At 44.5% G+C, this 16,747-nt stretch overlaps 1 protein-coding gene across 2 annotated transcripts; it reads right to left on the bottom strand.

Moving 5' to 3' along the window:
- Window positions 1–1,327: 1,327 nt before the first annotated feature.
- Window positions 1,328–12,433, bottom strand: grhl1 (grainyhead-like transcription factor 1). Of its 2 annotated transcripts, none has more exons than XM_028994391.1 (15): window positions 12,259–12,433; window positions 10,262–10,448; window positions 10,037–10,110; window positions 9,303–9,669; window positions 8,816–8,898; window positions 8,546–8,702; window positions 8,349–8,460; window positions 7,805–7,899; window positions 6,281–6,527; window positions 6,051–6,178; window positions 4,968–4,996; window positions 4,720–4,808; window positions 3,891–3,976; window positions 2,848–2,912; window positions 1,328–2,525 (listed from the first exon to the last, which is right to left on the bottom strand). In XM_028994391.1, exons 1-15 carry the CDS (start codon window positions 12,276–12,278, stop codon window positions 2,411–2,413), a joined length of 1,854 nt encoding a protein of 617 aa, XP_028850224.1. In that variant the 5' UTR covers window positions 12,279–12,433; the 3' UTR covers window positions 1,328–2,410. The 2 variants fall into 2 exon arrangements, with proteins under 2 accessions (XP_028850224.1, XP_028850235.1); XM_028994402.1 differs by lacking the exon at window positions 12,259–12,433 and adding an exon at window positions 10,549–12,034 and having other exon boundaries at window positions 2,411–2,525.
- Between the last annotated feature and the right edge of the window lie 4,314 nt (window positions 12,434–16,747).

Here is a 16,747-nt window from a genome sequence, read left to right on the forward strand (position 1 = left end):
CTTGAAAGCCACAAGAAATGTGCATTATGTGACCGCAAATGTGAATTTTACCATGGGTTTTATTATTAAAAAATGTTTTTTTTTTACAAATGTGCTATTTTTCCATGTCACTGGTGTTCACATGCTGATGCTGGCTTCTTGTTTTCGTGCGCCCTTGTCTGGTCCCGTTTTGAATCCCATAAGCCACGCCCACGTGCATGCGAAATGGATGTTACCGTCTGCATGAAAAGACACGAAGTACTGTGGGTTGACTGTGAACAAGCATCACCACATAATAGACTAAGCGTTCAAAACAGTGATGACAAAGCGGAGTCACAAACAGCCATGCCGGCCCTCCTTCCTGTAGGGGTTCAAACTGTGACTTGATTTGAGACCAGAGAGGGACAAAAAGTCCCAAGAAGTTTTCCACACAACGGGGCTTTCCACTTTGTTCCTCGACCCATTCAAAAAACACCACCAACAAAAACAGTTCATACACCACACAGGGAATCATCCAGAAATTATTTTTCACTAACGCTCATCTCATGACTCAGGTAATATGGCATTAGTAAAAGTTAAATGGTGACACACAACAAAAAGCCAAAATGAAGGAACGCCATTCAGAATGAGCTCCAGCAGGAAATCATGGAAAAATAGAAAAGACCAGAAGGCGAGTGTGTGTGTGTGTGTGAGAGAGAGAGAGAGAGAGGAGGGGGTGATGGTGAGAGAACGAGAGAGGAACGTAAACAACCACATTTGTGTGACTCAGAGATTGCGAAAACATGGAACAGATGGGCTACCCTCCCAGTGGAAGTGCGGCAGAATTGGCTAAGTGGTTAAAGTCTAACCAGCACTCCCATTTTCTTAATGCTGATCCCACTGGTCCAGGAAGTTCACTTAGGTTTGCCTGTTTTCACAGAACCACGGGTCTGAGTAGGTGCAGCGGGGGCAAATGTCAGCATTTCAGGGCTATTTATCTTATCGTGCGGCAGTACCTGTGACAAACGTCTCAAACTGTGACATGGCAGTACACTGTAGAGTACAATTGTACAGGAGGTCTTTGTGTTGTCCTAGATTCCAGGCAACCATAAAATAAAAAAAATGAATATTTCTCTTACTTGTACCACATCTGAAAATTGAAATTGATTTGTTTTTTTCAATTATTAGCAGTATCGAGTTTCGAAACTGGGCTCTGCCTTTGTGTGTCTCTCCCCGTGCTAGTGAGGGGTTTTCTTCATCCGCACAAATGAACAAACTGGTGACTTTGAGATGGTCATAGGTGCAAATGGTGTGTGAAAAGCATGGTACCCTGCTTTTGTCCACCTCCATTTCAAGCTGGAAACAACAGCAAGCTCTCAAAGCATTTATTTCAAATGTCTGAGAGAATACATGTGTGATATACATCTAGAAGTAGCTTAAATGAATGAAAACATGAATAACTTCAAAAAATTTTCTTTGCATGAATACAGCATATGGTCATGTTCTAATATATATATATATTAGAGACAAAACAACATACTACATAACCAGCTATAGCATTGTTTGTTTGACACACCCTGTAAAAAATAACCCATAACTATTTATTAATAAATATTTACAAATGAAGTACTTCCATAAAAAAATGTGAATAAAATACAAAAAGAGTATTAAAAGCAGTCAAACTTAGCAAATTTGAAAAGAAAAGTATGAAGGAAACATATGGCACTTAGTGCTAATCTAAAGGTATTGATGTGAGGTATTGATTGAGTAACAAGCCTGCCTGAAGATCTGCAGCTGAGGGTACAGAAATTGATCTAATAATACTTTTTACATTTTTTTAATTGCTGAGTACTGTTGCTCATCTGCTCAAATGATACTTAGGTAAATGTTTGCCGCTCACACACTCATCCAAACACTCCTGTCCGACTGACAACAAAGCTTTGGAGATGCTGAAAATGAATGTACAGTACGTGCTAAATACTGCTTGACGTTGTGTATAAATACAGTGAACAAAGTGGCCTATCCTATCTCTGCTATTTACAGCTAGACCCATGGTTCCCCAATCTATTTTATGCCCTCAATCACATCATAAAAAGGCCAAGATCTTCAGTGCTCTGGTTATAAAGGGGACTAATGTAATGTAAGGGCAATGTTGGCCTCAGAGAACTTCACTGCAGTGCGTATAAAATAAAAATCTGTTCATATACATAAACACTTTAAATAAATTTGCAGAAGCTGTTACAATCCCTCATTTCCTTCACTCTTATCATGAGTGCACTGTCTGGAATATCGTTTCTCATTTTTACTGCATACATACTGCATGCACCATTCAGGATCATAACATAGTCTAAGGTGTAAAATAAAAACAGCATATCATAGAGAATATACAGAATCCCGAGGGCTTTGGACAGACATGTAAACCACCAGTCTCTGGCACTCAAAGCGTGGGCTCTCAGATTTCTGTGAGCGTGAGGTGGAACATGCCACTGATTTCTTCCAACTGGATCTGAAAGGTGTCCTCATTCGAGTAATGCTTGATGATGTTGTCGTCCATGTTGACCAAGATCCTGAAAGAGTTCAAGGTGACGCAACAATCAGTACACTTGCTTTTGTGCAGCCAGGGATGGAAATTGTCTGCTGGCAAAAATGTTGATTACAAAGAGGTCAAATAGTAGTCTTTAAGACGCCTTATTAAGTCAAATTCGAGTCATTGTGTTCTTGAACAGTTCAAATTTAATTTAAGAGCTCTGACTTTATTGCACAGCAATATCCATTTCTATTAAAAACCAAAAAAATGCTAATATTTTTTTTTAATATTGCATTTACTTAATTTAAAAAGTAGGGCTGCACATTGTTCATTACATAATTGGCAATGGTTGAGCATATTACCCCTTTTTGCATTTCTTGTAGACTTTCCCCACTTTATCAAGAGGCAATTCATACTTTTCAGATATCTGGAAAAGAAATACACAGGATAAGTTATAGTTATAACCCTGGTTCATGTATACGCTTTACATATATTTAATACATATGGCTAGCATGGCTCTGTACAGTCAGAAGGGTGAGTGTCTTCATTGTGACATTTAATTATGACAGTTAATGCCAATGGCATTCCACAGAATGTGGCTACTGCATGACACCACAGGGGGCTCAACTGGCTGCATGACATCCCAACTGGTGGTCTTGATAAGTACATTCCAGCATGATGTCTAACTGCCAGGATTCGACCTATTAACCACCACAAGTGTCTCAGCAGAGGCCTGCTGGTTTATCTGCAGCCCAGGGGCCGGGCCAAAGTCAAAGTCGATTTGGGTTGTTTTGAAGATGTCCAGGGAACCCACAAAAAAAGTCCTTAAAGACTCATCAGCCCCGGCAGTGGCCTCTGTGTTTTGTGTGAGATCACTGGGCTGGAGGTACTTCCCCCTAAAAACTATGAGCGCCCCTACTGGGCAAAGTGGAGACTCTCCTACTGGCACATCTTATTGTGCATGTTTGCCTTTTTTTCCTATTTCCAGTTAGGACCATAGCCAATGGTTTGGAGTGTGGCTGTCCAATCATAATTGCAGAGTTGGAAAAACAAGACCACCTATCTGTGCAATGTCACAGCCACCTAAAAACTTCCCACTCATCTTTGTTGGCCTTGTGGTTGAGTTGTACTGATGTCTTGTGTTGTGTTGTGTTGTGTTGACAGCATCTATCATTATGTAGATGGTTTTAAGAGTGTGCTATTTATACCTTACAAATATGGTCACTTCCTCCAGTGGCTCAGCTGTGACCAAACAATCCTATTCATCTCGTAATGATAATTTGTTTGAATTTATTTAATTAATATACATCCGAGGGACTCCTCCGAGGGACTCATAGGGTTGGATATATATATTTTTTTAATTGTTAAAAAATTGTTACAGATACACAAATCAAATGTTACTTACAGCCTCCACTAAGACCTTGAGTGTGGGATTTTTCAGCATGAGGGCATCAAAAACCTCCTCCGTCTCCTTGCGTACATACAGCAGCACTGCGGGAGGGAAAGGGACATGTGGTCAGGAAAACAGAAACCAACTCCAAACCAGAACTTTCTTCTGAACCCAGCCGCCTACGCCTCGCACAGCGCTCTCTCCCTATTGCTGGTGCCACGCACCACAGACGCTACCTGCCTAATGGCCCTTGTGCCCTGAGAGCACACAAGCAGCAGTCTGAGTGGACAGGCTTAACGCCAGACAGCCGCCGTCCTCCCGGACTCCACGTGGCCAGGAATCACGACGCCCAGGGCCAGAGACAACAGGCCAGTCCCACTCAGCCCCAAAACCACCAGTCCCACTGCTCCCCCTTTGGCAACAAGCCCAATCAAATAAGGGCTCGCCTCACATCTCAAGCCAAGAGGCAAATATACGGGAATGGTCTGGAGGAGAGACGACACATGATGTTGAATTATTGTCAGATGATACTAATAAAATGGATTAATTATTACCATTTAAATTATTTGTAGTAGTACTCATAGTACATTGTTATGTTTTTTTAATTTTTGTACAGATATAAGGTTTCATTTCTCTTCATACTGGACTGGGATTTTAGATTAAACTATGTGTTTGCTTGATGTGATGGGCAATTAGGTGAGGAAGATGTCCACTTTCAGGTGGAGGGCTGAAGTTGCAGAAACTCCCCACCCAAGAGAGGGCAGGATCTAAAACAAGGTCAAGCATCCTGCTTGATGAGCAGCATTACAACTGATCTCAAGTCAGCCAAGTGGTGACACTGTACCTTTCTTGGGCTCATCTGTCCTGGCCATCTTGTTAGGAGGGGAACCAAATTCATCTTCGCCTGCATAGGGCAACCTCTTCAACCCTGAGCTGTAGAAGAAAGACAATGTTGAGGACCATTGGAAAGGAGAAGTGCCTCGTGCCCAGGTACACAACAGAGGCATTATCAGCCATAACAAGCTTCATTAGCATACATCAACAACAGGGCTACAGCAAATCATTCTAGCAACAGTTAAACAAGTAACTTACCCATCATCCACATCTTCAGGAGAGAAAGACTAGGAAGACAGGGGAAAACCAGCAACAAAAAACATTAGGTTAAAGAAATGGGACCAAAAGAAAACCAGTTTTTCACTTGAGGGAAAAAACATCCATAAACTGGATAAATTCTACTAATGGAAGTATTGACCCTCTTTTGGCAACCATATCCAGTTTATTTGGTTGTACCTATAATCGATCACTGTCCCTAGAAGTAATACTTTTTCATGTGTCTGAATAAACAGTAAAAATTGATCAGTGAACTCTAAAGAGATATGTGTAACAATCTGAGCAGGTGGACGGGTCACAGGTCACAAAGAAGGAATAAAACCTTCTTTAGGCAACCGCTGAGGACTGAATGTACCACATGTCCACCATAGCACACATCTGAACACTCTCAACACGAAATATTTGCCACACAGTCCAAACATCAACACTGCATCGATCGTTATAAAGGTAACATTTATACATCTTCTGAAACATAAAATGCATCCCACATCAGCACCTTCTTTAGGTAAAAAAAAAAAAAAAAATGGAGATGTGAGATGGAGATGTGAAGCCATAATCCACTATAGTAAGTGCAGCACACCCAGACCCATGTGGGCAGAGCCTTATCCTTGGGAATGATTCCCAAGGATAGCAGAGTCCACTCAGATAACAGCAAACTCCCCATATATACATGACCGATTCAGCTCCCCAGGTTGCCTTGACCCAGCTGCCGTTCGGCATATTTGTAAAATGTTTTACCACACCGCGTCCACATGCTCAGAAAATGACCAAATGCTCAGAAAAGAAAAACAAATCACTTTATGGCCCCATAAAGCAAGGCTTGCTCGCTGTACATGTCAGTAGCGACAGTGATAGCAAACAGGCTCTGATACGAAATCACAGCCTGATCCCATTTTAGCTTTGGGGAGTTATATGGTCTTGCAAGATTTACTGTTACGTGAATTGCACAATTTACGCCACAATTTTCCCTTTTGTGTGGATTGACAAATCATTGTACGCACATGAAAATAACGAAACCACATTGAAGCACTCGCCCGAATGTGCCCATCATGGTGTGTGACTCACGTGGCGCTGTAAGTTGGAGAAGTGGATGTCTGGGATGAAGAGAACTGGCTGCGTTTCCAGGTCGGTCATCATTTTAAAGTGGGTGATGTCACTGCGCTTGTGCACGAGCGGCACTTTCACGTCCACAACTTCAACGGGGAAAAGCATGAAAGAAAATTATATGAACGAATGGCAAATCTAGCATCTGTGGACAGGATGCGCAGGGCCCGGTCTTTGGCTTGTGCACTCACAGCTCCCCAGGTTGGTGTTGACGTCCGGGCCTTTTCCCTTCCTGCGAGACTGCTTGCGTTCCTCGTCGCGAATCTTTCGCTCGGCTCCCTTGTCACAGAAGACTTTGATCTGGCAGTAGCCCCGGTGGATGGGCTTGTTGCTGCGGTTGTTGTAGCTGTAGGTGTCAATCTGCAGATTTAGGGGAAGACCCTTGACCCCCTTCTGAGAGGAGAAGTCCGTGCTCAGGCAGTTGACTGAAATGAAGATCTGTGGGAGAGCGGAGGCTGGTGAGGACCTTCTTAACATACGAACTCAACAGAAGCTTCCCAGTGTAATGATGCTGAGTAGCTGTGTAATATAACAACATCAAGTGTTGGCCTTCGATAAAAAGCATAAGCAAAGCTTCTCATGTAATTCTAAATTAGCAGCATTGCAACATAATGATTTAAACGTGTTTAATGCATCTTTCAAGAAATGCACTTTTGTGAGTAGCATATGAAGGACGGACGCAATGAAAGCGGTCCATCTAGTGGTTGATCTTTGCCAATGCATCAGTTCAATTTTTACAATACTGTTGGAAAACAATTAATGGAGCGAAATAATTTAAAATAGCACATAAGAAATGACCAGAGAGTCACGCTGTGTATTTAAAGTTCACAGTAAACATAACGAAAGTGCCTAGAGTGCCTAAACTACCTATACCATGTCATTCATTTTAATGAATGACAAAGTTGACCAATCTCCAAAACGTAAAGCTGTTAAAGACAGTCAGTTTTTTTTTTTTTCAGTTTCACCAGTAGAGGGCAGAATTACTCCATCCCTGTTTCACTCTGGACATTCTCCTATTACACTCTTCCCCTGACACCTTACACCAGATCTAACCCTCAGACAAACAGATAGTGTGCTGATCACAGAGCACACGGATGAACATCCTATGACCCCGGGGCTATCTTATGATCCACATCCTGGAGCTGGGAAAACACAGCGACTGCGAACGGGCAACAAAGAGCTGACGCCGTGATGTCTGTTTATATATACACATGTTTACATAACTGTATGAATTCTGAAGAGTTATAACAGTGGCAGGGAAATATGCATTCATTTGTTCAGAAATTAAGGGCCCATCTGAGTGTACCCATCTAATGGGATTCCTTATCACATGTCATACCCTGTTCTCTTCCATCTGCGCTCTTTTTTTTGTGTCTTGCTCCAGAGCTTCCTGCTAAGTGTGACACATTGGCTCGGATTTAGGCTAAGAGGTATTAAACGGAAAATGGTGGTGTTATGAAGTCACACTCTTGTCTTCCGTCAGATTTTCCATCAGGATTTACACGACTTCTTGGGAAGGAATGGAACAGACATCCTGACAATGGCCACTTTCACACTGGCAAAAAGGGCTGATTGTTTTAGTTGAATAATACCCATTTTTGCAACTAACACAATCAGTCACTCCGTTATCTAGTTATCTGAGTTAATGAGTTTAGAGAACTCAATACAAGTAAATCAGGACGCACAAGATCTAGTGGTGCCAGACATTTCCTTACCTTTGCCTCCTCATTGATGTCCCATGTGAAGGAAATTGCGTTGTAGGAGATCTCCTCAATGTTGCTGATCGTGTTGAAGCTCTCTTTGTAGTCAGCTGTGAACAAACAGAAATGAGTGAAGCAGCGGACCTTTCATCATTAAGAGGTGTTCAGTTATGTCAAGGCAACACACAACTCTTATTAAATAATAGTGTAGTGAACTGAGTTTTATTGTACTTTTCCCCGTAAGTTAATTTCACATCTAAAATTTAAACGTCCTCTGGTCATAAGACCAGATATTTGTAACTGTGTAAGAATCCTAAACCCCACCATGCACACATAAGAAGTCCACCAGGCACCATATGAAAGTAACTGCTGCTGCCATCAGGGGTCACCACAGCAGATCAACCGTCCAGGTTGTCCCCGGTGGCCGGGTTACTAACGAAAGCAGGTTACCAAAAAAAAAAAAAAAAAAAAAAAAAACCCCGACATCAACCAAGCACTGTTATTCTGTCCTGAAGGATCGCGGCACGAAGTACGGCTGGTGGGGGGTGGGGGTAATTACCAATGTCAATACACCGCTGCTTTGCTGTGTGCTGCCTGGAGTGCCAGTACTTCCAGTGCTTCAGCTGATCATCTCTGCACTTCTCTTCTCCAAAGACCACCATGACCACACTCTGCAGAACAGAACGTCACGGGGGGGCGTGAGGGGGCGTCGACGCAAGCGACGACAGCATTATTCAAATGACTTTGCCGCCTTACCCGAACTTTGCAGATGGGATGGTGCAGGACCTTGCCGCTGTCCACCTCCCTGAGAGTGATGGGGTAGAACTGGCCCTTGTTGAGGTAGGTCATTGTGCCATCACCTGATTTCTGACGAAGGGACTTTGACGCTTCCAGTGTATATTCAAAGTTATTTCTGTGGAAACAGAGAAGTAAAGAAGTTGCGGTAGTTGTGATAAACCGGGACTACTGACGTTAACCAACCGTTTGACACTGAAGGAAGCCACACTCAGGCACACTTCAGCTTACCCCAGCATGGTGTCAAAAGTGGAGTACTCGTCCTGGGTGATGGCGGCCATCCGTAACTGGAGATCCGCTGGGAAGGAAAACACCTGTGGCACACAAAGGGAGGCAAGAGGGTCGGCTTTACACAAACAGACGACGCAAGGCCGCGCTCCCAGGGGAGACGCCAGCACTTCCCCTCCCGCCACCGGGCTCTCTCTCAGTGAGGGTTTTTGTTGGGTTTCCCTTTTCGAACGTAATCCCCCTCCAGGTTTACTACAGAAAGGGGACGAGAGAAAAGGCTGCACCATTGTGAGGGGGAAAATGCAGCATTTTATTGTGCTGCCGAGACAATGGCATAATGACATGCGAGCCGCTATTTTGGCATGTTCAAATAAAACAGGGACGGCCGAGCAAAGTAATGGCTTCAAAAGCCGGAGTAAATGGGATATTGTCGGGAGGAAGGGACGTGAGGTGCGTTCCTATGTGACGAGAGCATTTGATCCCCACACACCTCTTGTGGTCCATCTTTGAAGGTCTCTGGGAAAGTGGAGTCGGGGGTGCGGGGCTGGGTGTTGGGGCTGAACTGGCTATGGGCGAGCGGGCGGGTGAACACCCCGCTGTGGCTGTCGGGCTCCGAGCAGTGACCCCCAGGGACGGTCACAGAGAAGTTGTGGGACGGCCCTTCTGCCTTGATGGGGTAGTTGGGCACCGTGGCGATGGAGACGGTGACCGTGGTGTCCGGAGACGGGAACAGCACCCGCTTTTCCTGGGGGAGCTGGCTACTCGGGAGGATGATGTTGAAGGGAACGTTCTTCAGCAACTGGACTTTGTTGTCTGCTGTTGCCATGGAGCTCTCAGGGAGCTGAGCAATCAGATTCCTTGGTAGAAAAAGAGCAAAGGAGGTCAAAATGCATCCTTAAAACGTGGTCAATAGGGTTTATCAGACATATATACAGAAGGCATCAATCAAAAGTATAAGTCAAAAAATTTCGTAATGGCCCCGTATTTACTTTTGGACCAGTAAGGTATTTTCAGCTACATTGCAGAAGATGCTCATTGTGCATCATTTCTCTTTTTGTATCAAGAAACACAGAAACACGAACAGGCCGTGTGAACAAAGTGACGACATCAGCGTTCGATTCCTCTGGAAATCATTCGCACGGCCCATTCGTGGTCTCATCCCCTGAGCGTACATCTGACATTGGCAACACAGAGCCCTCTTCAAAGCTTTCAGGAGGACACTACCTTTTGTTGGGATCGACATCAGAGCCCAGGACGTCTGTCTTTTGCTGCTGCATTGTTCTCTTTTCTCGGGGCACCTGGGGAAGGTAAACACAACGTCTATTGGCCCGACCACATCCAATGGTGTCACACACTGTTGGCTCTGTCTGATTGTCCAGCTGCATTTTAGGCCATGCGTGTGTTATTGAGCCTCACAAGACCGAATCTGGCAGCGAAACAACCGGGCACCTTGTAATAATCGTAGAGGAGGCCCAGGGCGGCAGCGCTGTCTTCGTCCCCGTTGATGCTCATCATGGCCTTGGTGGCTGCAGTCAGCGGATTCTCCAGGAAGGACTTCCAGGCCTCGTCTTCCTTGGTGAAGGGCCGATGCTGGTTGTAGGCAGGGTCGTTTGGAGGCACAAGCACCGCCCTTTTGCTGCGTGGGATGGTTAAGACAGAGGCATCACTATAGAACATGTTTTGAGCACGTTCTATGGAACAGAACCATCCTTCTGTTCAAAAGCACGCTTCATTACCATTCTCAGTGCAAGTGACTTGATTGAGAAACAAATCTCTGCAAAGGTTAAAAAGTTTCCCGTTTGACAAGATTCTCTACTGGCTCTGCCAGAATGACAAATGAAGCCTAAAGTTGCTCAGCAGTTGAACTGCTGTCTGGTAATCTTGGTGTCAGGATCTCTTTCAGCATTCCTGTTTTCAACAAGGGAGGTGCTGTTGATTTTTTAAGAACCTGTTCTAGAAGAATTCACGTCGAGTTTCCTTCCCATCGTCATTGTCACCGTCCATTTATCTAACACTTAACAAACGCAGGCACACGTAGATCGATAGCCTGAGCAAACAACATGGCGTGAAGGGGAAATTAGTTATGATTAGTTTTGATTCCAGTAATGTCAGCTGTTGTCGGAGTTGATGGCCTTTTTGTATTTTTGTCTGGAATTATTACCCTAATTTTTTGAACAATCAATTTTTTTCCAGAGCAAAATTATAAAAAAAAATAAATAAACGTCTGTTACAGAATCACGTGATTTACCAGAGAGATTATAGGATAGTTTTGCAATATATAAGATTTATTATTTAATTTGTGTAAAGTGTAGTAAACCTTATTTTATTGAAAAAAATCATTTGAATAACGATGAATTTAATTTTTTTTGCGATCGACTCTAAACGACTTTGACTGTAATTTCTCTTTAGTTTCTAATAGTTTTCCCCCCTCTTTCTTTGGGCATTTAAATATTCGATTACCATAATTATTTACACGCTTCTAACAACTGCAGACGCCCGTTTTTCCTCCGGAGTTGCTAAAACAGAACTCGGTTGTCCAGCAAGCGGTCGATTTGGACGGATTATGGGTAAGATAATATCTGATTGTGCCATTCTTCTAATGACCTGAAATGTGCAACCCGATAGATCCGTTATTCCGAGTCACGCAAGGCGCTTAAAACAAAAAAGGCGCCGGGCGCAAAAATCTGTGATCATACGTCCAAAGTGTTTTTTTTTTTAATAATAATCATGCATACAATGAAGAATTCGTTTATGAACTCGTACCAACACGTAAGTATTAAAACGGCGCAACGTTACAATCCACAGACGCTGTGGGAAGTTTTGTACTTGTGAGCTTGAGTTATGTTTATTGTAAAACGTTTAAAAGCTTTTTTTTTTTGGCTCGATTTTCGATAATTGAATGGCATTCGAAGGTGTGTGTGTGTTTTTAAAGGACATTCACGGCAAGTTTACACCTCCTTCGGTGGAGGGAACGGCCAACGCCTCAGGGGTGTATGATTTCACGCGAGTCAACAGTCTTCTGGGCGAAATATCGCCCCAAAAAAACAAATCTGACGGCGGACGCGGAATTTCCACGTTTTAATATTAAAAAGCGACGTACGTCCCCGCCCCGCCGCCGAGCGACAGGTGCAGCTCCACCTGTCCGTCCACAGGCCGGGACACGACGGGCGCTTTCTCCGCCAGCCCCACACCGGAGAGGAGAGTCGGGGCTTTTTTTTTTATTCTTTAACCTCGACCTTTTCACAATTTAAAGAAAAAAATGACTCCATTGCCATTCGGAACTTTTTGAATCGGAAGCCCTCTCCGAAAAAAAAGCATTCAGCTGATATCTATCTATCTATATATCTATCTATATAAATAAAATTTAAAAAGCTATTTATTTCTATGGTGCCGGTTCTGCGGCTGCGCTTCCTCTGGATCCTGCCCTGGCGAGTGAAAACACTTACCCTTCATGCTCTTGTGACATCTCGGTTGGTCGAACTGGACTTTCTAGTTGGTTCTGTAATTCCGACCCGACGTCTTCTCCCGAGGAACGTATTGAGATGAGGGCCACGCTGAGGTTGTGTCTGAGGGAACGGGTTTTGTTGGCTTTTCTCGCTTTTTGGGCTATACTCGGAATCGAGGCCGGTTTTGCCCGTGACAGGCCATCGGATTGGATTACACCTGTCGGAGGGGGCGGGGCTACGGGCCAACGCGGCCCAGCCCGAGCTCCGATTGGCTGCCCGCGGAGGGCTTGGTTAAATGTGCCGACTTGGGCAATTAACGTCCCGTCAGAACAATGGCTTCAGCCTAACGGTGTCCGCCGATGCCCTTCTGACTGCTCACACCGTCACATTCCTGCCCGGACGCCTTTAGCTAACGGGTCTGAAGAACCTGGCTCACGATGTTGAAGGACTTTTCTCCAGGCGGTTCATATCACTGGCTGGGAAGTGAGGGTCTGGCACATCGCCCCTAAGTTTCTTAACAGTAACAAAATAATCACACAATAATATTATAGGGTGGTGGTAGCTTAGTGGGTAACACACTCACCTAAGAACCAGAAGAGCCAGGTTCAAATACCACTTACTACCATTGAGTCCCTGAGCAAGACACTTAACCCTGAGTTGCTCCAGGGGCAGTGGTGGCCTAGTGGTCAAGGAAGCGGCCCCGTAATCAGAAGGTTCGAATCCCGATCTGCCAAGGTACCACTGAGGTGCCACTGAGCAAAGCACCGTCCCCACACACTGCTCCCCGGACGCCTGTCATGGCTGCCCACTGCTCACTCAGGGTGATGGGTTAAATGCAGAGGACAAATTTCACTGTGTGCACCGTGTGCTGTGCTGCTGTGTATCACGTGTGACAATCACTTCACTTTCACTTCGGGGGGGGGGCTGTCCCTGTAACTACTGATTGTAATAAGGGTGTCTGATAAATGCTGTAAATTTAAATGTATACCTGTATTATATACGAATATATAGCTAACCGTTCTGAAGAAGAACCTATCTCACGATGTTGCAGGACATTTCTCCAGGCGTTTCATATCACTGGCTGAGAAATGAGGGTTTCTTAACAGTAACAAAATAATATACAAAAATATATAGGAACATCCACCCACTCTAATCTGGAGCTTCAGAGGTGAGAGAACAGGACCCTAAAGCCTGATTTGCATATGCTTGGAAAAGGGTCAAGGGGCACCAGCTCGGAGGGCAAATACACAAATTTCTTGTTTATGTTCACAAGAAAGGAGCTTGTTTAAAAACCGTCCATGTCCCCTGAGCAGAGGCTGGTTGGAGCCCGACGTGTCCCTGTTCATTCCCTCTGGACGGTGAGAGCGCGGGGAGGGACGTTCGCGTCCCGCAGAACCTCGCAGCTCCCACTTAAGGTGGGATTAGGAGCGGACAAATGCTCCTCAGCTCGAGAGGGTTTAGGAGATGCCATCGGCAGCGCTCGGGGATGACACGACCGAGGTGATACGACGAGTCCACAAACAGGGGCCCCGCCCGGCCCCTCCAGGGCCAGCGTCCTGGTTACTGTTTATGGATCCCATAGGAGGGACACCTGCCGCTCCCGGCCGCTTGTTTATATTTGCAGTCTGGACACAGGATGAGCAGAGGACGCCGCTCGCTGATTCAGGCGAGGAGGATTCAGGAGGCATGAACAGGAAGAAGTTAATATGCGACCGCAAAACAAAGAAATATGCTTAAATTAAACAAATAAGACACAAAGAGAGGTTTCCCTTAAATATGTTTAGGGGATTTGGACACATCCTCTAGCAGGCTTTTCCAAAGGCGGGATCTTTTGTGTAATTATTTCATGTTTACAGCGATTATAGCGTGTTTCTGAGGAATTTGTGGAAATGGCGAAACACGCCCTTTTCATGCGGCTCTAGACAGTTAGCAGCTTTCCCAGGATGCGGTGACGGACTGTTTGAACTGTGTGTTTGTGTAATGGGAACCAACAGTCTAAATGTGGGCAAAGCAGCACCCCCCCCCCCCCCACCCCCACCCCCACCCCACCCTCCTCATCCCTCCATCTCCTCGTCCTGGAGCTCCTGGCGGTTGTCGTTACGTGCCTGCACCACAGAAGGCATGCTCAACAAAACCAGGATGCCATGAAAATCACATGCAAATCTGATCCATTTGTCCCGACCACCTCCTTTATTTGTCCTTCGTAGACAGTAAACCCACGTATAGATCAGCTGACTCTGGATGGGCGTTCAAATTAAAAATGCGGATATATACGGCATGTCTCGTGTTAGGTCAGGGGGCTTTTTTTTTATGTACCATTAAGAAGACGAAACCTATCTGAAGGGAAAACAGGCCGATAAAGTGGCTTTGTGTTTTAAACACTGTGTACATGGAGGCCAATATTTAGTGCTCTTTGAGGTGCAAACAAACAGGCCAGGTGGAGACATGGTCGTGCTGAGTTGGGCTGTTTTGCCAAAGCTTTGCTGAGAAGATGTTATCATTTAGGCCCATTCTGCTTACAGTGCAAACAGGCAGACGAAGCGGAGGCAGCGCTGACCCTCATCGCGAGAGCTCCTCCCCCCCCGTCCATCGACGCGACTCCTGCTCATTACCATACGAGCGGACTAATTCCTTCAGCCTTGTATCAGCATCAGAACCTTGCTTAACATCGACTCATGCTGACTGACCTGTTAACAAGCTGTTCTATGAAAGGAGTTGGAATAGTAATTACAGAACTATATCAAATATTTACATCATGAGCAAGACACTTAACCCTAAATTGCTCCAGGGGGGGACTGTCCCTGTAACTACTGATTGTAAGTCGCTCTGGATAAAGACGTCTGGTAAATGTAAAATAAAACATATTCGAACCACGGTTGCACAATATATCAAGACCTTCCTCTTTAAAGAATATTTAGATGAAATTTGTGTACAGAATCTACAACAGAGTGAATAAAAGATTGAATTCATAGTTAGGGGTCCTAGTGAATCAGAATTGATCACTTCATCGATGGTAACTTGAAAGCACGTTGTAAGTCGCTCTGGATAAGGGCGTCTGGTGGTAGTAGCCTAGTGGGTAACACACTCGCCTATGAACCAGAAGACCCAGGTTCAAATCCCACTTACTACCATTGTGTCCCTGAGCAAGACACTTAACCTTAAGTTGCTCCAGGGAGACTGTCCCTGTAACTTCTGGTTGTAAGTCGCTCTGGATAAGGGCACCTGATAAATGCTGTAAATGTAAATGTAAATGTCTGCCAAATGCCTTAACTGTACATGTAAATGTAAATATACTTCTTTCACATCATGGGAATTATAGAAGATTTAAGACTTGAATTCATGCATGGCACTTGCTGCAACATGTTTTATATGTTTTTTTCTTGGAACTGGACAAACGGTGACAAATGAGGGACAGAATGTAAATGAAGAAGGTAATTAAGCCTCTGCCGGCTAATTAAAAAAAGGTTTTCCTGCGACACAAGTGTAGTTGGCATGATGCAGCCGCGTATCGGCTTTCTCAGTACAGTTTGAATTCCGAGTTCTGATACATTTTTCCTTGCATGGTAACCTTAGCTGATGAAATGTTGAGCTAAATGTCACAAGTTGGGTATAAAGTAACTTTGAGAAACTGCGCCCTTTGTTTTTTCGGCCGCAGGTTTAAACACGTTTCCGCCAGATGCCCCAGTCTCTGCTGGCACAAAATACAAATGCCTGGCAACTGAGTTTTCCCCCCACATGTTGTCGTTCTGAAGCATAATATATGATGTGTGTATACTATAATCTTTACATCATAAGGTTAACATCACATTATACGGTGCAAGGTGTGAAATTGTGCATCGGCAATGCGCCGGGCTGCCACTTTTAAACAAATATTCAGACAGCAGGATATTAAATAACACTTGTCAACAGAAGATATTTCATGGGACTTTGTTTGAGGAGCACTCACTTACAACTTTCCTCCTAATCCGTGATGTAGGGACTCGTGCATGAGTGTCAACTGAATTCATTGTGCTACGTACATGTGTCAAAGGCTGCTGGTAATCGCTTGGCGGTATTGCCGTTGTGTTTGATTAAGAGTTAGAGGCTGCTTCGATTTCTTTTTATTTGGGTCAGTTCAGGTCTGACAAGTTGACTGTCCAATTGTTCATTATGAGCAGCATATTGTCAGTCATTTTGTGAAAGTTAAGATGTGTTTTTGCAAAAATTACAGACACAACTGTTAATGGCTAGAGAGCGAGAGCTGATTTACGAACCAAATCTGAAAAAAAGACACAGAACAGTGAAAGGTACTGCAGCAATGTTTCACGTGTGCATGGTGGAGCAGTCTTAGCTAAATGTTGTGTATAAGGTTGAAAGTTTAAGGATGAGACGGTACTGGATATTTTGAGAAAAGGGCACTATAACGGACCCAGGTCCCAACCGGGCTTAGAACGAGTGGACTTGGCAGCACAGAGCCGGCTGGGACCACTGACCAGGAGAAATGGATGGC

The sequence above is a fragment of the Denticeps clupeoides genome, chromosome 1, assembly GCF_900700375.1.
Source record: "Denticeps clupeoides chromosome 1, fDenClu1.1, whole genome shotgun sequence".
Lineage (NCBI taxonomy): Eukaryota > Metazoa > Chordata > Actinopteri > Clupeiformes > Denticipitidae > Denticeps > Denticeps clupeoides.

Excerpts from the sequence above, each read along its gene's own strand:
- grhl1 (XM_028994391.1), bottom strand. The coding sequence starts at position 12,278 with ATGTCACAAGAGCATGAAGG. Across the intron at positions 7,900-8,348 it reads GCAGCGGTGTATTGACATTG|CTGACTACAAAGAGAGCTTC; the intron begins GTAATTACCCCC and ends GTTTGTTCACAG. Across the intron at positions 2,526-2,847 it reads TACAAGAAATGCAAAAAGGG|GATCTTGGTCAACATGGACG; the intron begins GTAATATGCTCA and ends GAACTCTTTCAG.